The following is a 23,591-nucleotide window of genomic DNA, read 5'->3' as shown; positions in this document are numbered from 1 at the left end:
CCTTTTGGGTGTTCTGCTCCTTGGTTTACGTCAAAAATATCGGAATTTCCTGTAAACCGTTTGGATCTATCATAACAATACACAAATATAAAACGGTTTTTTGCGCAATTTAGATGAAAATTGCGTTTTTATTTGATTATACATTGGAAATGTAAGCTTGTTTTGCAAGAAATTTTGGGAGTAGTGCCTTTTTGATAGTTGTTCGATAATTTTTTAATCGGTACGATAATTTTGATACTCAAATACGATAATTCTCTTCCGCTCACCTGGCAACACTGTTGCATTATCTGTTTTACTTCGCCTTACTTTTTTGCATTCAAAACAACGATCGCATGCGATCCACAACTTTTTCACTGTCGGCAACAAGATAAACCTTGTTCAGCATAGTGTCAAATTCTTGTGAAACATACATTTAATTTGATCTTGCTTACTAAAGTAGGTACAGTAACCAGATTGTTACTATACAACAGAAAAAATGGACGAATTACGGTCGTTTTTCAACGACCCTCGTCCATCGCAGTCCAATGTGGTAAAACTTAAAGGACCCTTAACTGCCGGTTTTCGTATCACGAAAGAAGATACCCTAAATGAGCTGAACAGACGAGAAGATCATCGGCATTCAGTTATTTTGAGCGGCACTGATTACGCCCGTGAAGTTAAGGAACGGGAGATTGCAGCTTATTTGAAGGTATGTTTTTGTAGCTTTTGTTTTAAAAATATTTTGTTAGCTTTGTTGTTAACACAACTTTATACTTGGTCGACCTAGAGTAAGTTGTTTAGAAGTATTAGTACAGTTTACACAATGTTCTTTATAAGATTAGGTCCTACCATAAGATTGTATTTAAATATTATTCAACAGAATGAAACAGAACGAGATCGCTGGGACAGCATGTCCGACCGACTGGAGTCTTTGGAGCATCTGTCCTCACTGGGAACTTCTCTGCCAAATATTGGAGAGCTGACGGAGGAAGCCATGACTGAAGTGTACAGCAAGTACTCATTTCAAATGAAAGAAGACACCAACAATTTATCCATCAACAGCTCTAAAACTGATGTAAAGATATTTGTATTAAGAAACTCCTTAACAATCATTTTCAAGCTTTAAATTTGTACCACTAATATGCTTATCTAAAAGCATAAGATTTATAAGTTATGGAATCTTGTTTTTTATACATTTGAGCTTACGTAAAGGCTGCTGAAGTGTATAAAGGTTGGGGTTAGAGGTCATTTTTATCTACAGAAATGATTCTAGCACATTTTTACTTACAGATTTTAGATCGTATCAGAGGGTTCCCAGTTGTCATCATAGAAGGGCCCACAGGCTGCGGTAAGACCACACAAGTGCCGCAGTGGATCCTGGATGACTGCCACAAGCATCGCAGGGCTTGTAAGATTATAGTCACGCAACCTAGAAGGATCGCTGCCATATCCATAGCTAAAAGAGTTGCGCAGGAGCGGGGTTGGGATGTTGGTGGGCTTGTTGGTTATCAGGTAAGATCACTCTTTAATTTTTACAATATTACAATTTTTGAACATTTTGTAACATACCTTTAAGGGGTGTACCAAAAAAAAACTCAAATGAATAAAACTGATATGATTGAGAATAAAGTAAGGTTTTTAGAATAAGTACAATAAAAAGCTAGTTTTAATTAAGATAATTAACAGTGTTTTTAATTTAAAAAAAATGTGTAGGTGTGAGGAGAGGCAGCTTCTTCCTAGCGCATTCAGTGGCAGCTTTTTACAGACCCGTTTTTCATATTTGCCTGCACCAACGCATCACCCGCTGGAGTTAGTTAGTGTTAGAGCTTCTGGGCATTTTCTGCAAATTGACAACCATTGTGCCTATTTTGCGTGAAACAAGGTAGCGTTACTCTAACCACCCCAGCTCCTCCATGAAGCCTAGCAAAGTTTTCAGTTTGCTAACTGCCTCTCCTAGTGTGCACGGAGTCCCTAGGTATTTGTTCCTGTATACTTCTACCTGTTTGCAGTTTAGGAGAATATGTTTTGTTGTTTCATCTTCTTCCATGCACGCTCTGCACATGGGGATGTCTGTTTTACCCATATTGTGTAGGTGTATGTTAAGTGTGTTATGTCCTGTAATTAATCCTACTATTTTACGTAGTTGGTGTCTAGGTGTTTTCAGTAGTATTTTGGTGAGCTTGTGGTTCAGTTCCGGTAAAATATCCTTGGCCTGCCTGCATGTGTCCATTTCATTCCAGTATTTATTGTGCAGTTGTCTGTGATGTAGGTCTAGCTGGTTGTGTATATAGGATATTGGTAGGGGTATGATGGGCTCGGGTCCATACGCCGGCGTTTCTGAACCTTTCCTGGCCAGTTCGTCTGCATTGTTTCCTCTTAATCCACTATGCCCCTTTATCCATTGAATTGTTACTTTGTTGCCTTCTTTGCTCACTTCCGTGAGGCTTCGATGACATTCGAGTATGAGCTGTGAATTAAGTTTGTTGCTGCATAGTGCTTGTAGTACTGATGTACTGTCTGACAGTATTAGTATATTTTCGTGTTTCACTTGTCGTCTTGTTATAGCATTGCAAGCTTCTATTATTCCCACACATTCAGCTTGGAATACCGTGTTATGTTCTCCCAGGGGTTTTGAGATGTGTATGATCAGGTCCTCCGAGAAGACACCACAACCTGTCCCTTCATATGTTTTTGAGCCATCTGTGAATATTCTTAGGTTTGTTTGGTCTAGTTCTTCTTTCGGATCTTCTGTTAATGATACGGCGTATTCTTTCCAGAAGATCATAGTTTTTGGTGTTTTGTCGATGGGAGCCTCGAGCATGGGTAGTTTTGAGATCATATTTTCAGATGAGCTGAAGGATATCCATAGGTTTAGCTTTTTCAACCGAAGAGCCGTGGCAGCCGCTTCTTTCTGTATGTACAGTTGTGTGCAATATAATAGCAGTACATAAGAAAATGTAAATTAAGGGAAAACTATAACTTAAGATCAATAATATTGTATCTTTTTATATAATTATTCTGCATTACTTGATATTGTTGCAAAATTAACTGTAACCTTTACTTAAATGATATTGGAAGTAAAAAAAAAATATATGAAAATCGGCTGTTTTTACTAAGTTGCGAAACAAAAAACGTTTTTACAAAATTACAGCCGTTTGAAATTTACAGTTTTTTTTCACAATAACAACAGTTTTTTTTACATTGTAAACGGCATGAGATGTTAATTGGAGACAAAAGCCTTAGAAAAGACAAGATAATATGCATCATCACACATTTTAGTTGTCCTATGTAATAACAAATAATTATAATGTTTCACAGGTTGGACTAGAAAACAGGACTTCTAATGACACTAGGATTCATTACGTGACAACAGGAGTATTGTTGCAGAAATTAGGTATGATTACACTTCAATTAGAACACTGTTACTACAAATAATGTATCATATTTTTCAGGTATTAATTTCGATGAAATTTACAATATAGGGATGTAGACAATTCAATCAGACTAGGGTACATTTAGTGGGTATTAAATTGTAAAGTAATGATTCAATTTAATTTTCAAACCAGAGGCTAACGAGGGTGAAACGTCGATCCATCTAGGTTTAAGATTCGCTTTTGAGTGTTTTCAAATAAGAAATTCAACATAACATATAGGTATTAATTGGGGTGTGTGAAGTCCCCAATCCGCATTGTACTAACGTGGCTGCCTGTTGCCACGTGCAATGGGACGTAAGTATATACATCAATGGTAGCGATGATGATACAATCATTGTTTATATGATATAAAGTCGCATTTTCTAATGAATGCCTGCAAAAAAATAGCAATATGATAGATTTTTTGCCGCTGCTGTATATGTTGACTTAGTCTACCAAAGTGGTCTTAAACTTGTAAGACCCAATATGTGTTACAATATATATATATATATATATACTCCATTACAATCTAATTAGAACCTTTCATATACCAAATAAAGTAGCATTACTTGTTTCCTTGCTTTCTCAATCAAATGAAGTTCATACCACTTTAACCAGGTTCAAATTAAGATTAGGAAAATTTTACTAGATTACAAGCCTTAACCAACCTTAAAAGATTAAAATACAACGGTAAACATAAATTATTTTGTATTTATCAGTAGGCAAGCTAAATGTTCATATACGCAGATAAATACCGGCACTCATATTACCATCTTACCAAAGAAATGTGAAAATGCTGATACTTCACTACATCTTATAAACTAAAATTTCAGTAAATGCCAAAACAATGAATGAATACACACATATAATACTCGACGAGGTCCACGAGCGTGGTCAAGACATGGACTTCCTTTTACTGGTCGTCAAGAAGTTGCTATACACTGTATCACCAACAGTGAAAGTGATACTGATGTCAGCCACGTTCCAAACACAGAAGTTTGCGGATTACTTCATGATCCCCACGCCGAGGGGGCAGCACATGGCTTCTTGTATACAAGTGAATAAGAAGGACCCAATGTTCTCTGTGAAGACCTTTTACTTGGAACAGCTGAGTAAATTTGGCTCGGTGAGTAATTTGCATTAACAAGGGTTTCTTCGAGAGTTGTTTGTAAGTTTCAAAGTTAAAGTACCTAGTTATATGAATATTGGTGTGGTGGGCAACAATCTGTTATCAAACTAAATATAAATGTATGACTGTGGCAACGTAAAGTGCCAAATGTTGTTTAATATCATGTTTCTTGAAAAGTAAATGTACAATAACTTTAATTGAAATGTAATATCTTACCCTGCCTAGTTCAATCTTTGCAAAATCTGCTAAACATCTTCACAATTTTAGCTTGTCGAAGCCTGCACGCCCAAAGCTCACGAACCAACCGTAATCAGCGAGATGTACCACCTTGTAGTGAAGCTGGTGAATGCTTTTGAGCAGATTGACATGACAGAGGACAAAATTGCCAACCGGTCAGAAGCTGATCTGCCTTCTGTGTTGATATTCCTACCGGGAATAAATGAGATTGAGGACCAGTATAATGCCTTAACTGACATGCAATTGAGGTAAGTCAATGTCAAATTCTGATTTTGATTGATGATCAATTTGTAAAAGAGTATTTAATAACGGTTCTTATGTTATGTGTGTTGCAGAAAGAAAATATCCCCGGAATGTCCCCGCTACAACTGGTGGGTGCTGCCCCTCCACTCCACCATCACGGCGGACGAGCAGGTCCGCGTGTTCCAGCGCGCGCCGCCCGGCCACCGCAAGCTCATCCTCGCCACCAACATCGCCGAGAGCTCCATCACCGTGCCCGACATCAAATATGGTACAGTGCTCAACTCAATACTCCATGTACAGTCAGCTGTCAAATTACATGGAGAAATTATGAATGAATTCATAGATAAAGTCACCATGTACTTTTTTCTTAAAGTGTGTATGTACTTTTGCAGCTCGCTGTACATGTTATCTTTCAGCGACACAAGGCTTGAGCCTGATCAATCAGTCCGGATATTAAACATTAATAATTTATCTAGTGCTTTATCTTTAGAATACATTATCTATTGAATCATCATTCATCATTATAATAATGTATATATTTTTGCAGTGATCGACTTCTGCCTGATGAAAATCTTAGTAGCGGACTCTGCGACCAACTTCTCAACCCTGAGCCTGACCTGGGCTTCCAAGAGCAACTGCGAGCAACGCGCTGGTCGCGCGGGTCGTGTCCGGGACGGCCGCGTGTACCGCCTAGTGCCTGCCAAGTATTATGTGAGTATACTGTGTGTGTGAGCCTAATTACTTAATTAGTTATGAATTTCGTGGCTGGTGAATTTCCCATATTGTTTTGTTGCAACTTTTCATACACCACACTCTATTGCGTACTACTAACTAAAGTTCATATTACAAACAAAGACAGGACTTAAATGAGTAGGTAACAACAGACGGACTTATCGCTATAAAGCGATCTCTTCCAGACAACCTTCTACTGATTTATGGTTTTATGATTTTACTGGTTCTAATAAACATTGTTTGTACACAGGACAAGTTCCAACAAGACAGCCCGCCGGAGATCGTCCGCTGCCCGCTGGAGCGCCTGGTGCTGCTGGCCAAGATGCTGGACATGGGCCCGCCCAGCGACGTGCTCGCGCTCGCCATGGACCCGCCCGAGATGGCCAACATACAGCGCACCATGCTCGTGCTCAAGGAGGTACGACCATGTATCCTAAAACCCACCACGACCGACAGAAGAAGGGATAAAAAATAATTTGGGGACAAACTTACACAGATCGACCTAGCCCCAACTAAGCATTGCTTGTACTTCGGGTACTAGGCGACGATATACATACATACGTATATATCGATAAATATATACCTATATATATAGAAAACATCTATCACTCAGGAACAAACTCGAAACCATCGGCTGCATAGGCAGGGTCACAACCGACTAGGCCATACCGGTCATCAATAATAATTGATTCTGTTTGGGCAAAAATAATTTCTAACGCGTGGTTATTTTCTGGAACAGGACACATTACTCAACCGATTTTTTGTGAAATTTTGTGAGCAGGTTTGATAATGGAAATGAAATATCCAGTTTTATTTTTATTTTTCATAATATTGATTCATAATGGCGGATTTGGGCTCGCGAGGTTTACGACTCACAGAACCACAAGTGTTGGATAGACTACATTTTTTATTAATTATTTATTATGTTAAAACTGCGAGTATTTCTAGAAATTTAGCTTAAATTAAAGATGCGTTCATCAGTCTTGTCCATTGAGGAATTCCTAAATAGTGGGTTGCGGACCCCAAATACTAAATAAAATTGATTTGATTGTGAATTCTTTACCAATGGAAACCCTGTGTTTGGGACTCGATTTTTGAATTTAGAATCATTCATATTTTGAACACTGTTTCGTTTAACATGTAGATCGGAGCTCTAAAGAAGACAGTGGACGGCGAGTGGTCCTCATCAGACGGCGAGCTCACGTACATGGGCCGCATCATGGCGCGCCTGCCGCTCGACGTCAAGGTCTCCAAGATCATCATACTGGGGCATATCTTCGGCTGCTTGGAAGACAGCATCATTATGGGTGAATTAACTTTTTTTTCTTAGTTTATGAAATCTCAGGTAACATTTTACCATTACCACTATGGAACTTTATTCTCTTTAAGCCGTACTAGAAACGAATCCATAATTTTCCGGTGACATTTGAACCTGTAGTGTAAGCAAATACAGTTGATTTTGGTTTGAGTTATCACTGAATGAAACGAAACAAATGCTATTCCGATTGAAAATGATTTAAATTTCGTTGAACTTAATAAGTACTAGAGGTAGGACCATGAGCATGAGCAAGCATATAGACTCCAAAGGGCCTGTATTTCATTTCATTTCATTTATTCAACATTAAAAGTCATGTGCATTACAGAAGATGTTAGTTGGATGTAGTCAGTACATAACACCCGGGTAGGGCGCATAATGTTAGTACTTATGAGGTATCTAATTACCTACTTATATACTATAGTACTTATAAATTCATGCATATTCGCTTATCAACGTTACTTTTAATATTATACAAACGCATATCTACCTATTCATTGTTAATCAGTAAATTGATGGTTTTTTACGATGTTTAAAATAATTTGTCCATTTCAGCCGCTGCGTTGTCAGTGAAGAACGTATGTAGCAGCCCGTTCCGCGAGCGCCTGAACGCCTACAACGCGAAGCTGACTTGGGCTGATGGCTCCACCAGTGACTGCGTTGCCTTCCTACACATATACAAAGTTCGTATACCACATGTAAAAACTTAATTTAATAAAACGTAAAGATCGACACAGACCAACCCCTCTAGACCGAGCTTATAGAACGACTCGCGGTCACCACCCGTCTGGTGTATAGGTCTTGTATAATATTGCCCGCATGCTGTTAGCAGTGTGCACGTGTCTAAGAAAATAAGTACCAAATTTGTGTTACAATTAGGAATTTTCCACTCTGGACTAAAATAACGTCCCCAATTTTTTTGGCCCATTTGAATAGGTTTTTAATATATCTCTGACCGTAACGAAACGGACAAATTAAAATTGTATAAAATGTAGGGGACACTTTTTTCTCGTATTAGGATCGAAAGAGATCGCGACTCTGAGTGGAAACAATATAAATATTCTAACATTTAAAACACAAGTTGCGGTTAAAACTTTAAATAGAAATGCCCTTATACTCGTATGTTAAGTACAACTTTCAGATACATTTTTAAATTAATTAATGAAATATTATTAATAAATAAGTTTATTGCAAGTATAAATTGGTAAGAATATTACCATAATAAATTACGGTGCAGCGGCTACCAGCGGGTAGCACTACTATTGCCTGTAATGATGTCCCATCCCTACGCTTACGCGTGACTGCGCGCCACATTTGGAACGACCAATCGCAACGCCGTTAGCACCCGTCCCGCCCCTCATATCATATTTATTTTTCTGTAGGTGTGGGACAGATTCCGGCAACAGCAGTTCTTTAAGCAGAAGGGCAACAGCGAAGCGGCGTGGGCGCGGCGCTTCTACGTGCAGCTGCGCGCGCTGCGGGAGCTCGGCGACATGGTGCGCGAGCTGCGCCACCGGCTCAGTCGCGAGGGCGTCGAGGCGCCCAAGGGCTCGCCCTGGGCGCCCAACCATCTCGCCTTCGTGCACAAGGTAACTGTTGTCTTCTACGTGCAGCTGCGGGAGCTCGGCGACATGGTGCGCGAGCTGCGCCACCGGCTCAGTCGCGAGGGCGTCGAGGCGCCCAAGGGCTCGCCCTGGGCGCCCAACCATCTCGCCTTCGTGCACAAGGTAACTGTTGTCTTCTACGTGCAGCTGCGGGAGCTCGGCGACATGGTGCGCGAGCTGCGCCACCGGCTCAGTCGCGAGGGCGTCGAGGCGCCCAAGGGCTCGCCCTGGGCGCCCAACCATCTCGCCTTCGTGCACAAGGTAACTGTTGTCTTCTACGTGCAGCTGCGGGAGCTCGGCGACATGGTGCGCGAGCTGCGCCACCGGCTCAGTCGCGAGGGCGTCGAGGCGCCCAAGGGCTCGCCCTGGGCGCCCAACCATCTCGCCTTCGTGCACAAGGTAACTGTTGTCTTCTACGTGCAGCTGCGGGAGCTCGGCGACATGGTGCGCGAGCTGCGCCACCGGCTCAGTCGCGAGGGCGTCGAGGCGCCCAAGGGCTCGCCCTGGGCGCCCAACCATCTCGCCTTCGTGCACAAGGTAACTGTTGTCTTCTACGTGCAGCTGCGGGAGCTCGGCGACATGGTGCGCGAGCTGCGCCACCGGCTCAGTCGCGAGGGCGTCGAGGCGCCCAAGGGCTCGCCCTGGGCGCCCAACCATCTCGCCTTCGTGCACAAGGTAACTGTTGTCTTCTACGTGCAGCTGCGGGAGCTCGGCGACATGGTGCGCGAGCTGCGCCACCGGCTCAGTCGCGAGGGCGTCGAGGCGCCCAAGGGCTCGCCCTGGGCGCCCAACCATCTCGCCTTCGTGCACAAGGTAACTGTTGTCTTCTACGTGCAGCTGCGGGAGCTCGGCGACATGGTGCGCGAGCTGCGCCACCGGCTCAGTCGCGAGGGCGTCGAGGCGCCCAAGGGCTCGCCCTGGGCGCCCAACCATCTCGCCTTCGTGCACAAGGTAACTGTTGTCTTCTACGTGCAGCTGCGGGAGCTCGGCGACATGGTGCGCGAGCTGCGCCACCGGCTCAGTCGCGAGGGCGTCGAGGCGCCCAAGGGCTCGCCCTGGGCGCCCAACCATCTCGCCTTCGTGCACAAGGTAACTGTTGTCTTCTACGTGCAGCTGCGGGAGCTCGGCGACATGGTGCGCGAGCTGCGCCACCGGCTCAGTCGCGAGGGCGTCGAGGCGCCCAAGGGCTCGCCCTGGGCGCCCAACCATCTCGCCTTCGTGCACAAGGTAACTGTTGTCTTCTACGTGCAGCTGCGGGAGCTCGGCGACATGGTGCGCGAGCTGCGCCACCGGCTCAGTCGCGAGGGCGTCGAGGCGCCCAAGGGCTCGCCCTGGGCGCCCAACCATCTCGCCTTCGTGCACAAGGTAACTGTTGTCTTCTACGTGCAGCTGCGGGAGCTCGGCGACATGGTGCGCGAGCTGCGCCACCGGCTCAGTTGCGAGGGCGTCGAGGCGCCCAAGGGCTCGCCCTGGGCGCCCAACCATCTCGCCTTCGTGCACAAGGTAACTGTTGTCTTCTACGTGCAGCCAACTAGTATTTTTATTTCCTGAAAATAATATCGCCATATTAGGAGATTTCAATTTACCTAATATATATTGGCATTTACTCCCCGATGGCCTTATCGAACCACGTGGGCTGGCCGGAGAAACTCAAGTATTTTTCTTTGATACCCTTAATCAACACAATTTGGACCAGTTCAACTCAGTACATAATGTTAATAACAGAATCTTAGACTTAGCGTTCTCGAACGAACCGCTTCTAATAGATCCCTGTCTCTGTCCCCTTGCTGAACCTGAGGACGCTCACCACAAGTCTTTGACATTACAACTGTGCTTAATTACCTCGACACCCCTTGCGTCTAATACAAGACAAGTATATAATTACAAAATAGGCAATTACGAAAAGATACGCGCCGAGCTAAATATTTTAAACTGGGATACAATTCTTAATGATGGGTCTTTGGATGACGCCTTATCGGTTTTTAATTCAACTATTTACAATTTAAGAGATAAATTTATACCTCATAAAATTGTTTTCCCAAATAAGTATCCTCAGTGGTTTAGTCCGGCTTTAAAAAAAAGTGTTGAAAGAAAAACATAAGTACTTTCAGAAATATAAAAAGTATGGCTGCCTTTCTGATTTACAAACTTTTTCATTACTTAGACGGAGAGCTAAAATGTTAGAGGAGACTTGTTACAAAAACTATATCAGCAGAGTCGAAAACGCGGTTGTAGATAACCCAAAATATTTTTGGTCATACACTAAATCGCTCAGTAAAGGATCTCAGAGTCTCCCAGCTGTTATGAAATATGATTCTACTCAAGCCGATACTGGTGAATCTGTTTGCAATTTATTTGCCGATTATTTCAAAACTACCTTTCTCTGCAGTAGCTCAAGTGGCGTTCAACCTATGATTGAACCTACCGCTACTAGCACTAGCATATGCGACATTGAAATTAACTCTAACGAAGTCCTTAAACTGTTAAAGTCTGTTGATCTTAACAAAGGGGCAGGTCCCGACTTTATACCGCCTATCTTAATTTCAAATTGTGCTGAAAGTCTCGTTAATCCCCTCTGTGTTATTTTCCGTCGATCCCTGGCTGAAGGCACTGTCCCTAGAATCTGGAAATCTGCCTTTGTTACTCCTGTGCATAAGTCTGGTGACCGTTCTAACATAAAAAATTATAGACCTATATCGAAGTTATGTATTTTTGCTAAAATACTAGAAAAAATCGTCCATAGCCAAGTTTATTCATCTCTTAAAATATCTTTTATCACCGAACAACATGGGTTTGTTCAAAATAAGTCTACAGAGTCCAATTTATTAATATTTTGTGATTATACTTCACGTAACATGGAGTCTGGTGGCCAAGTAGACACCATATATACTGATTTCAGTAAAGCGTTCGACAGAATAGACCATCATATACTAATTCAGAAGCTAACAAATTGCGGCATCCACGGAAATCTTTTTAGATGGTTCACTTCTTATGTGCAAAATAGATCTCAATCGGTTGCAATAAACGGTTTTACTTCATCCTGGGTTGGCATTCCTTCCGGTGTGCCGCAAGGTTCTTTGTTAGGTCCTTTACTGTTTGTCATTTTCATCAACGATATCCACTGTATTTTTAAACACTCTCATTTTCTTCTTTATGCTGATGACACTAAAATATATAGAGCTGTTAAGAATGTTAACGACTGTTTGTTATTACAGGATGACCTAAATAGATTTTCTAAATACTGTATCGAAAACAGATTAGACCTTAATGTTGCAAAGTGTCATACCATGTCGTTTACTCGCAAACCCAACCCAATCTTGTTCAACTACACACTTAACTCGACTAGCATCGCCAATTCACATTCAACCAGAGATTTAGGTATTTATCAAGACCCCAAGCTTCTATTTGATAACCATATAAACAAAATAGTACAGAAAGCCTCCAGGTCTCTAGGCTTTATCATGAGATCAACATCAAAATTTAAAAAAGTAAAGCCTATAAAAGTATTATACTGCTCGTTTGTGCGATCTATCCTCGAATATGTATCCGTTGTGTGGAATCCTTGTTACGACATCTACATTAAACGAATTGAGTCCATTCAAAGAAAGTTTTTAAAATTCCTTCAATTCAAAACTAAAACTACAGACTTGTGTTATCGTGATAGGTGCGTAAGACACCATTTTCTTCCCCTAGATTTGAGAAGAAAAATCACTGACTTAGTCTACTTAACTAAAATCTTAAACGGATCTGTCGATAGCCCGGAACTGGTTATGAATATTAGTTTTCGTATCCCCAGAGCTTCTTCTAGACACTACCGACCTTTGTCACTTCCATCGACCAAAACCAACTATCGTCAAAATTCATACTTTGTCCGAGCTCCGAGGTCAATGAATGAACTGTGTCATAGCAACGATCAACTGGATTTACATCTAATGAAACCTGCTACAATTAAAAACCTCATGGCATCTAGTTTCTTTGCTCCCCTGCCTGCAGAAGATTAGCATAGGTTTAATTTTAATTTATTGATTTAAATAAGAAACAAATTACTTCTTTCTTTTCTCATAGCATGTTTTGGCGTTTGTAAAGTCTTTAATTTTGTTATCTACAACACGTGCTAACCTGTAATATGACTACCTTTGTATCCTATCTGTGGAAACCTGTAATTGGCTTCCCTGATACATATTTATGTTAACCTAGTTTTAGTTTATTAAGCTGTTGGTTTTCCGAATAAAATAAAATAAAATATGCAAAGAAAAATGTTTAAAATTTAAACGATAAATAAATGTTAGCGCCAAAAAGGCAGCTTCTTTCTTGTGACGTCATAATAGCAGTGCAGTCAATAAAGTGCAGTACAAACTTCGCAATGTGCAAAATTTGAAACAAAATTTAACACTTGTTTCTGATGTAGTGGTGTCACTCACGAAAAAAATTGTGGTCGGCGTTTACGGTCGCGTGACATACAGATATTAAAACTACGATTTTAATTATGAAATTAACAATAAATCTCATCTTTTTATAACAAAATAGTAGTAATATCGTATTCCTTATGGTGAATAGTTTTTTTAGTCTCCAGATACTAAATTTGATCATCATTGAATTTACCAATTTTCTAATGCGTTACATTATAAGCTTTCAGTTACCTAAATTTTCAGATTCGGGTATACAATTACAAAGATATTGGGTGCGGACGAAAAAATGCAAAGTGATGCAAGACTTATTTAGCGAAGCGAGATTACGTGTTTACGCTATGCGCTAGCGAGTAGGCGTCACTCGAAGCGAAGTCGAGTTGAACTACAACGTATTCGTTGCTGCTTCTTTGAGGAACTTATACTACATCTGTCTAGCTAGAAGCTCTGATGCGGAGGCGGTCGCTCTAATTCCCTGTGAACCTATTTGACCTGTTGGACTGTCTAATAACGCTGCTTATGTCCTCAGGTGATCCTCGCGGGCGCGTTTTACCCGCAGTACTTCGTGCACGGTTCGCAGAACGAGACGCGCGAGCGAGATGCACTGCGTGAACTAAACGGGCTTGATCCGCGCACCACAGTAAGTACTAACTATTGTTTAATGAAAAAATATTCAAATCTGGTTCCATTCATTCAACTAGCAACATTTACTGACTTACCCGTTTTTATTAATAAAACTCAAATGAGGGTGGATGAGAAAAAATCAGATTTGACGTTAGTGATTAAGCAAAATTGTTCTCTCGCTGTTTCTTTTAATAAATTTTTGGGTTTTAAAGTGTAGTTTTAACATGTTTGGTCCTTCGAACCGGATTGTGAAAGTGTAATAAGTGCTAAAAACAATAGTGTAAAAGGCTAAGTGTTAATTACTGCGAGTTGGTAAGATTAGACTGTAAAATATTAACTTTGATTTCGTGCACCAGTGAGGTTAGAAACCTTTATGAACTATTTCACTAATTTGGACATTTAAACAGTGCTAAACTAATTTTGGACTGCTGATACTTGAACAATATTAATTCATAATAATAATAAGAAAGTGTTTCAAACTAATGCAATTTCGTTACGTGAACTTTTGTGATTAGAAACTTTGATTATTTTAAACTGCATATTTATAGACTATTTCGCCAGATATAACTTCACGTAAATTGAACTCGAGTATATACGGGAAAGTGGACTTTGAACTTATTTTGTTGTGAATTCTTGTTATAAACGTATACAATGGCTCAACTTTGTGAATCACAAAAAACGTTATCGGAACGTATTTCTAAGTTACAAAGTAATACTAAAAAGACGTCTAAATCAAGATATACACTTGGCTACTTACAAACACGTTTAGAAACATTGGAAAGTTATTGGTCTAAGTATCAAAATCAATATGAGATGATTCAATCAACAGTTACGAAAACTGAACTGGAGCAATTACATTTTAATGCTGAAAGTCTGTACGAGGAAACTGAAGACATATACCTGGAATTTAAGGGATTATTAAAGGATTATTTGTTGGAATTTTCGAAAGGTCAAGGTCAACCACAATCAAATAATAGTGCGCATAGTTTTTTATCAATAAATGATGGCGAGACCACCCCTATTAGAACTAAATTACCTCCTTTATCTATTCCAAAGTTCGCCGGTAATTATAACGACTGGACAAGTTTTAAAGATTTATTTAAGGCTCTCGTGCATGACAACGTACATCTAACAACTATTGAAAAACATCATTATTTGAAAACTAGTTTATCGGGAGAGGCTGAACAACTTCTAAAACATTTTGCACTCACGGAGGCTAATTACGATAAGGCTTGGAGCACACTTGAGAGTAGATACAATAACAAACGTATGATTGTCACTACAATAATTAGCCGCCTTTTAAATCAAAAGAAGATGAACACAGAATGTTTTAAAAGCTTAAAGGAAATTTTAGATACTACGAAGGAATGTTTGAATTCTCTCGATAATCTCGGCGTGGATACCTCCACATGGGACGCAATTATCGTACATTTAGTTGTATCCAAGTTGGACTTAGAGACACACAAACAATGGGAACAGTCACTTGGATCATCTCAAGATATACCCACATTTACCATTCTGTCATCATTTTTAGAAAATCGTTTCCGGTCTATGGAAATGGTAAATGTCACTCACAAAAAAGACCAACCGCAGAAAAAGGACTTAGTTAAATATTCCACAACCCAGAAACCCACAAATATGAAGTCATTTGTCACAGAAGTAAACAGCGAATGCACTTATTGCTCACAAAACCACTATATTTGTCATTGTAAAGAGTTCGCCGCATTAGATGTTCCTCAACGTCAGGATTTTATTAAGAAGAATGGCATTTGTTTTAATTGCCTTGTAAAGGGTCACTCCGTTAATGCGTGTAGGCAGAGCACCACCTGTAGAAAATGTAGTCGACGACATCACACTCTGTTGCACTTCACAAACCCTAACAAGACCACATCAGTGCCTGAAAACAATACAGCAACACCCAGTACACCTGAAACAAGCCAAATCACATCAACCGTAGTTTACAAGGCTGAGGTTGACAGCGACAGTGAAGAAGTTATTTTGGCAACCGCGCGAATTGCAGTTAAGGCAAGGAACGGCGACACGATAGTCTTGAGAGCACTGATTGATCCGTGCTCGCAGTCCAACTTTGTTACTGAAGCGACAGCTCAACTGCTTAATCTCGAGCGCACTTCAGTCAACGGAAAAATCACTGGCATATCTCCTGTACCAATGACAACCAAATCACAAGTTGAGTTGAACTTTCATGCCATTAGAAATCCATCACACATAATTACAGCTAAGGCGTACGTCCTTAGACGAATAAATTCGAGATTACCATCACAAGAGCTCCCATCTGATACCTGGCCTTCTTCTGAGATTTCAGACCTTGCGGATCCACACTTTCACAAGCCAGGATCTGTCGACGTGCTCTTAGGTGCCGTTGTATACGCACATATTATTCTTGGTGGAGTAGTAAAACATAATGAGTCTCTGGTCGCTTTGAACTCACGATTGGGCTGGCTGGTATGCGGCGAGGTTGCGCCGTCGGGCCATCAGTCACACAACGTTATTGTTATGCATACACAAGTCGAAGTTGATCAGTTACTACGTCAGTTTTGGGAGATCGATGAATATTCACCAAACGCGAAGCCTCTGTCACAGCCTGAGATGCAGTGTGAAGAGCATTTTAAGAAAACTCACACTCGAAACACTGACGGTCGATACGAGGTTCGCCTACCCTTCAAGGACGAAGACGCTCCAAATTTAGGCAACTCCAGACAACTTGCTTTAAAGCGCTTACATCAGATGGAAAATAAGTTTAAGCGCCGACCCGAGTTTCACGAAGAATACTGCAAGTTCATGAACCAATATGAGTCACTCGGTCACATGGAGGTCGTCCCTGAGACAGAAAAGAAGAATAAAGCTTATTACCTACCACATCATGCTGTTCTTCGTGCCTCGAGCCTCACCACAAAACTGCGCGTAGTTTTTGACGGAAGTGCTAAACCTGCAGATGGAAACTCACTTAACGATGAGCTACTCATCGGCCCACCGCTGCAACAAGATATACGAGATTTAGTAACACGGTGGAGACAACATAAGTACTGTCTAGTAGCCGATATACAACAAATGTACCGACAGATACTTATCTCAAAACAAGACACTGATTACCAGAGAATCTTGTGGCGTGAGTCATCGGAAGAGCCGATTAGAGAATATCGGTTACTTACCGTTACATATGGCAGTTCTTGTGCTCCATATCTTGCCATAAGGACACTTCATCAACTTGCAGAGGATGAACGTGGAGATTTTCCTGAAGCTGAACTTCTCAAAACTGATCTCTATATGGACGATTTAATGACGGGCTCATCTACCGAAGAAGACACTCAACGGCTTCAATGTCGCTTAACTGAACTATTTAAACGTGGTGGTTTTCTTCTACATAAGTGGTCGTCTAATAGTGAAAAAGTTTTAAGCGAGATTCCCGATTCGCAAAAGGCATTACAAAGTTCAGTGAATATTAAAATGGATGATTCGGTGAAAGCTCTAGGCATAGCTTGGAAACCACAAAGTGACATATTTGAACTGGTAGTTAACTTACCTCATGACAACGACGTTGTCACAAAACGAAGTGTGCTATCTGCGATAGCAAAAACGTTTGACCCTCTGGGTTGGCTAGCACCTTGCGTGGTTGTATTAAAAATGTTTATGCAGAAGTTGTGGCTGGCCGGCCTAGACTGGGACTCTGAACTTCCCGAAGACCTGAAAACTGAATGGCAGACTTACCTGACTAACTTCGAACACATGCAGGCCATTCAGCTTCCACGTTGGTTAGGGATTACAAATAATGTAAAAATTGAATTGCACGGCTTTTGTGACGCCTCTTGCGCCGCCTACGCTGCGGTTATTTACATCAGAGTCATCACGGACAATGAGATAAAAGTAAGCCTGGTCGCAGCCAAAACAAAGGTCGCTCCCGTGAAACAGGTCTCATTGCCACGTCTTGAACTTTGTGGGGCAGTCCTATTGTCTAAATTGATACCAAATGTGAAATCTAGTCTAAATATTGATGATAATCGTGTGTTTGTTTGGACAGATTCCACAATAGTTTTGGCTTGGTTGCGTAAAACTCCAAATACTTGGAAGCCATTCGTTGGTAATCGCACTACCGAAATCTTAAATGTTACGAATAGTAGTCAATGGCATCATATTAAGTCTGCGGACAACCCCGCGGACTGTGCCTCACGCGGTATCAGCCCTGACGAGCTGATGCAGTCACAACTATGGTGGGAAGGTCCAGCCTTCCTTCGCGAGTCCGTTGAGATTTGTTACCCTAATTTCACTATACCTGAAACCACACTCGAATCAAAACCGAAAGCAAAAGTTAGTTACTTATGTACCTCTGAAGGCAATGAATGTGCCACGTACCTCAATAGATACTCTAGTCTACTTAAACTCATACGTGTAACAGCCTATTGCTTTCGATTTCTTCGACTATGTAAAGAAAAGGTTCTAAAAAGGAACGATAACCCAAAACCAACATACCTCACTACTGCTGAAATAAAAAATGCATTAAAAACCTGTATTCGAATGTCACAGTCTTTTTACTTTGAAAGTGAAATAGGATTGCTATTACAGAACAAACCTATCCCAAAAAATAGTAACATTCACTCTTTAAATCCGATCCTAGACAATGAGAAAATTATTCGAGTCGGTGGACGTCTTGTAAATGCTCAAATACCACATGATATGAAGTCTCCTATAATTTTACATTACAAATGTAACTTAGCAAAGTTGATTGTAATTGACGCTCATTTGAGAACATTGCATGGTAGAAATTCACTAACATTAAATCTTGTTCACCAAAAATATTGGATTCTAAGAGCGAAAACCTTGGTAAAAAAGATTTTAAGATTATGTAAACCTTGTTTTACCCAAGCTGCACAACCAATGACTCCGTTGATGGGCAATTTACCACAGTGCAGAGTCAACCCATCACGTCCGTTTTTGACCAGCGGCGTTGACTTTTGTGGTCCATTCACGCTGAAACTGTACTCTGGTAGATGCACCAAAACTTGTAAAGCGTACATAAGTGTATTTTTGTGTATGGTTACAAAGGCTATTCACCTTGAGCTGGTCAGTTCACTATCCAGTGCTGCGTTTTTAGCAGCCTTCAAACGTTTTACTGCTCGACGTGGGCATTGTAAAGAAATCTGGAGTGATTGTGGGACTAATTTCGTAGGCGCGTCCAAAGAATTAGACCTCGCGTTCAAAAACAGCAAATCAACTGTTATTGAAGAAATTGCCCAACTGTTGGCTAATGACAGCACAACATGGCATTTTATTCCCCCTGGCGCTCCTCATTTTGGAGGATTGTGGGAGGCAGGAGTTAAGTCCGTAAAAGGACATTTGAAACGCGTCGTAGGTGAGTCCGGCTTAACATTCGAAGAGTTTTGCACTCTGACCACACAAGTCGAGGCTTGTGTCAACTCTAGGCCTCTAACGTTGATTAGTTCTACTGTTGATGAACTTCCTTTGACTCCTGGTCATTTTTTGATAGGCGAGGCACCGCTTACTATCCCTGAAGAAAGTTTCGTGGATACTCGACCTGACTATTTAAACCGATGGCAAAAGGTGCAACGTATGGTACAAAGTCTATGGCGACGTTGGCAATCTGAGTACCTTACTATGTTACAACATCGATACAAATGGTCCCAGAATCACCCCGACATAAATGTTGGTACGGTTGTCTTAGTGAAAGACGATCGTTTACCTCCAGGTAAATGGCTTTTGGGACGAATTGTGGCGAAGCACCCGGGAGCAGACGGCGTAACGCGTGTAGTCTCCCTACAATTTAAGGATCGTGTGTTTAAGAGACCAGTTACTAAACTGTGCCCTCTGCCTCTAGCTGCTTCAGAGCCTTAGTTAAGTGATAGTTTATAGGCTTGTTTATGTACATTCTCACTCTATTTAAGTTAAAGTTCAGATGTTTATGTTTTCCACGGTTTAAAGGACCCATATAGTCCTTGGGCCGCGGCATGTTTAATGAAAAAATATTCAAATCTGGTTCCATTCATTCAACTAGCAACATTTACTGACTTACCCGTTTTTATTAATAAAACTCAAATGAGGGTGGATGAGAAAAAATCAGATTTGACGTTAGTGATTAAGCAAAATTGTTCTCTCGCTGTTTCTTTTAATAAATTTTTGGGTTTTAAAGTGTAGTTTTAACAACTATAAAAAAAAAAATTAAAGACATTTATTCGTGACGATCACATAACATGTTCAAACGTGTACAAACAACAATAGTAGAAAGAAACAGTACTTAAAGTATGCACGAAGAGAAATGATTGTAAAAAAGCGGCCAAGTGCGAGTCGGACTCGCGCATGAAGGGTTCCGTACCATTTAAGACGTATTAAAAAAATCTACTTACTAGATCTTGTTCAACATTTTACCACTTTGGACACACATTTTACCACTTTGGAAGTGTCTCTCGCGCAAACTATTCAGTTTAGAAAAAAATGATATTAGGAACCTAAATATAATTTTTGAAGACCTATCCATAGATACCCCACACGTATGGGTTTGATGAAAAAATTTTTTTTTTAATTTTATGACGTATTAAAAAAAAAACTACTCACTAGATCTCGTTCAAACCAATTTTCGGTGGAAGTTTGCATGGGAATGTATATCATATATTTTTTTTAGATTTTTCATTCTGTTATTTTAGAAGTTACGGGGGGGGGGGGGGGGGGGGGCCCACATTTTTTCACTTTGGAAGTGTCTCTCGCGCAAACTATTCAGTTTAGTTAAAAAATGATATTAGAAACCTAAATATCATTTTTGAAGACCTATCCCTAGATACCCCACACGTATGGGTTTGATGAAAAAAAATATTTTTTTTTAATTTTTATGACGTATTAAAAAAAAAATACTTACTAGATCTCGTTCGAACCAATTTTCGGTGGAAGTTTGCATGGCAATGTATATCATATATATTTTTTAGATTTTTCATTCTGTTATTTTAGAAGTTACGGGTTGGGGGGGGGGGGACACACTTTTTACCACTTTGGAAGTGTCTCTCGCGCAAACTCTTCAGTTTAGAAAAAAATGATATTAGAAACCTCAATATCATTTTTAAAGACCTATCCATAGATACCCCACACGTATGGGTTTGATGAAAAAAGATTTTTTGAGTTTCAGTTCTAAGTATGGGGAACCCCCAAAATTTATTGTTTTTTTCTATTTTTGGGTAAACATCATAATGCGGTTCATAGAATACATCTACTTACCAAGTTTGAACAGTATAGCTTTTATAGTTTCGGAAAAAAGTGGCTGTGACAGAATCGGACAGACAGACGGACATGACGAATCTATAAGGGTTCCGTTTTTTGCCATTTGGCTACGGAACCCTAAAAACGTGCCCCTTAGTTTGACATCTATAACAGATGGCACTGTACTGCGCCATATGTTTTGCGGTCACTGAATTGTCAAACGTCAACTTTTGACAATCGAGAGTTACCGCAAAATGTATGGAGCTGTTCAGCGCCATCTCGTTTACCTGTCCAAGTCGAAGCACGAAATTGTCTTCGATTTTACGCATCTTACTCAATCAATGTATCTTTGGTATACATTACGAAATGGAGTCACTCAGCATGCAGAAACAACAAAAGTTATTACTTTCCTACCGTACTCTGACAGAACTTACTCTATCACTCTAGTTAAATATAATTACCATACAATACCTTTTCCATCACAATACCAGTAGCAAATTTTGTTAGAAGAAATAGTGTAACTCGTTCTACAACGTAGAACACCCGTTAGGGAAAGGGCTGAAGGGTTCAAAGAGTGACCCAGAAGAATATGACCATGACAACGAATAACAAGAAAAAGCAGATCCACCCAGTACTATCTTCGCTTGAGGCCGGTTAGACGGCTACTACAGAATACACTGACACTGCTTTATAAAGCGTTTTAAAGAGCTTAAGGTCACGCTTGGCGAAATGCTACGATTCGAGCAGGACATATCAGTTACAACCCAGGTACACCGATCAAGATTAATTTTTGTAAATAAATGTGGTTGCGCTCCCATACTAAATTTGTAGCCCATAGCGCTTATATCACCGCATACTTTGATGGTCTGATGTGCTTAGTCCAGTATTTGAGGTGGTCTGTGAGGGCCACTCATGCTACGAATCGACGGAAGCTTCAGTAGATTGTTTTCTGCAGGTGTACTTGAAGAATTTCCCCGACCACCAGCCCGGCAACATCTACGCTGCGGCCATCAAGAACAAGGTGCACGAACTCATCAAAGAAGAGCCGCGCGTCACCTTTGACAAGAACAGCAGGTAAGAAACAACTATCACGCCGGCTACATCTGTGACTTCTACAGTCATAGAGTTGACAGATAGAGGTAGGGTCTTCTTCCTAGCCTCGTCGTCTTACGCCGGCTCTACTTATACGTCGACGCGAGGAGCGTTTGTCCTGGATCGTCTCTGCTCTGGTGATCTTCTTCCTTCATCAAGGATAATTTACATAACCCATCCATGTTGTCTTGGCCTCCCTCGTCCCTGAGACTTGTTACTCATTTCTAGCACGTTTCTGGTCATGTGACCAGGTGGGCGCCTCATGACGTAGCCCTGGCCATACCACGGAGTCTATTGGCTTTACAAAGAAGAAGAGAGGCGTAGAAGCCTTAAGAAGAAAATATAGAGGTAGGGTCGTTAAAATGAAACTGACTTTATGATAAGCTGATTTCAGATTATCGGGTTTGAGTTTGAGCCAATTACTGCTTGCTTTCGAGTCGTGAATATGTAAGTGTTGCGCGTAAACACTAGAAAATCAATAAAATTCTCTTTGCTAATACCTAAACATGGTATGCTAACTTTCAGTGCAAAATGTGTTTTAAATTATTATTCCCTAGATATAAATAGAAATGCATTTACGTTTAAACGATACATTTTAATTATGTTATTCGAAATCCCGATTGTGTTCTTTACCCATTTCCTCCTTCTAGGAAAGTTTTCCTGACCTTCCCAACTAGTGAAGAAACCTGCAGGGGCGGAACGCACCGCAATAATGCAGATAGAGTAAGTCTATATTAAACTATTTATTTTATTACCGTCGAGCGCCCCACGGTCCTACTCCCGCGGTAATACTCAGATAAGAAAAGATTAAGATAGTTTATTTTCATCACACTTGCTCGAAAAAGTTCTTATTTCATGCAGGTGTACTGAAGGACAAAGGCCTATTTTGTTCCCGCGGGAGTTATGGATTGTGAAAAAAAAGCTATAATTTATGTTTAAAATTAAATAATTAGATTAATTTTACAGCCGTTTAAAATATTTTTACACAGTTATTAATTGTAGCTGAATGCCGGATAGGTCTGTGCCCTCTATGCTAACCTGTCAAGAAATTCCAAAATGGCGGACGAATGTTTGATATGTCACCGTATTTAAGAATTATTTCGTTTAAATTTTAGTTTTTTCTTCGCAAGTGTGATGAAAAACATTGTGTGTAACTCCGGGGGTAAGAATATTGCAATCTCGGGTCTTTAATTCCCTCCAGCCTGCGGCTGTCGGGAATAATCACCCTCGTGTCCAAAATTTCACTTACCTACTTGTTTTTATCACAGTTTTTGGTTTGTACTAGTACAAATTACCTCCAATCAAATTAAAATCATTTTTAAATGAAAAACAGTTGTTTTCGTTGTGTGTTGTTCGATTTTATAATCAAACTAATTCAATTTTCGAATACCATTGATTCAAATGTGACTGCCAATTTTTCTTGTACGGAGGGAAAGAGAATTTGAAATGGAGGTTTTTTGAGAATTTACTGCCATGTTTAGACACATGATTTAAACTTTTAGAACGCCATTTGACTTTGATCCTTAGTCTTTCACTGATATATGTGAGATTTGTTAAATATGGAATAGTGACGCCACTTTACCGAGCATAACCCAAAGGTTG

The 23,591-nt window shown here is 40.6% G+C and overlaps 1 protein-coding gene across 2 annotated transcripts in view; it reads left to right on the top strand.

Moving 5' to 3' along the window:
• The first annotated feature begins 162 nt into the window (after nucleotides 1–162).
• LOC133528537 (probable ATP-dependent RNA helicase spindle-E) overlaps nucleotides 163–23,591 on the top strand; it is a 48,039-nt gene continuing 24,610 nt past the window's right edge. Inside the window, exons 1-15 of one of the 2 annotated variants that reach the window (XM_061865935.1) lie at nucleotides 163–688; nucleotides 860–1,054; nucleotides 1,270–1,491; nucleotides 3,298–3,373; nucleotides 4,226–4,518; nucleotides 4,789–5,006; nucleotides 5,094–5,269; nucleotides 5,549–5,712; nucleotides 5,984–6,151; nucleotides 6,878–7,040; nucleotides 7,604–7,731; nucleotides 8,431–10,155; nucleotides 13,588–13,698; nucleotides 21,853–21,971; nucleotides 22,640–22,712. In XM_061865935.1, the coding sequence (XP_061721919.1) occupies nucleotides 476–688; nucleotides 860–1,054; nucleotides 1,270–1,491; nucleotides 3,298–3,373; nucleotides 4,226–4,518; nucleotides 4,789–5,006; nucleotides 5,094–5,269; nucleotides 5,549–5,712; nucleotides 5,984–6,151; nucleotides 6,878–7,040; nucleotides 7,604–7,731; nucleotides 8,431–10,155; nucleotides 13,588–13,698; nucleotides 21,853–21,971; nucleotides 22,640–22,712 (4,044 nt within the window). In that variant the 5' untranslated portion in view covers nucleotides 163–475. The remainder of the gene's footprint in view (nucleotides 689–859; nucleotides 1,055–1,269; nucleotides 1,492–3,297; nucleotides 3,374–4,225; nucleotides 4,519–4,788; nucleotides 5,007–5,093; nucleotides 5,270–5,548; nucleotides 5,713–5,983; nucleotides 6,152–6,877; nucleotides 7,041–7,603; nucleotides 7,732–8,430; nucleotides 10,156–13,587; nucleotides 13,699–21,852; nucleotides 21,972–22,639; nucleotides 22,713–23,591) is intronic. The other variant, XM_061865936.1, reaches the window with a different exon arrangement.

Source organism: Cydia pomonella, chromosome 19, assembly GCF_033807575.1.
Source record: "Cydia pomonella isolate Wapato2018A chromosome 19, ilCydPomo1, whole genome shotgun sequence".
NCBI classification, from domain to species: Eukaryota; Metazoa; Arthropoda; class Insecta; order Lepidoptera; family Tortricidae; genus Cydia; species Cydia pomonella.
The sequence above is the reverse complement of the archived record's forward strand: the minus strand, read 5'-3'. Positions and strand labels throughout refer to the sequence as shown.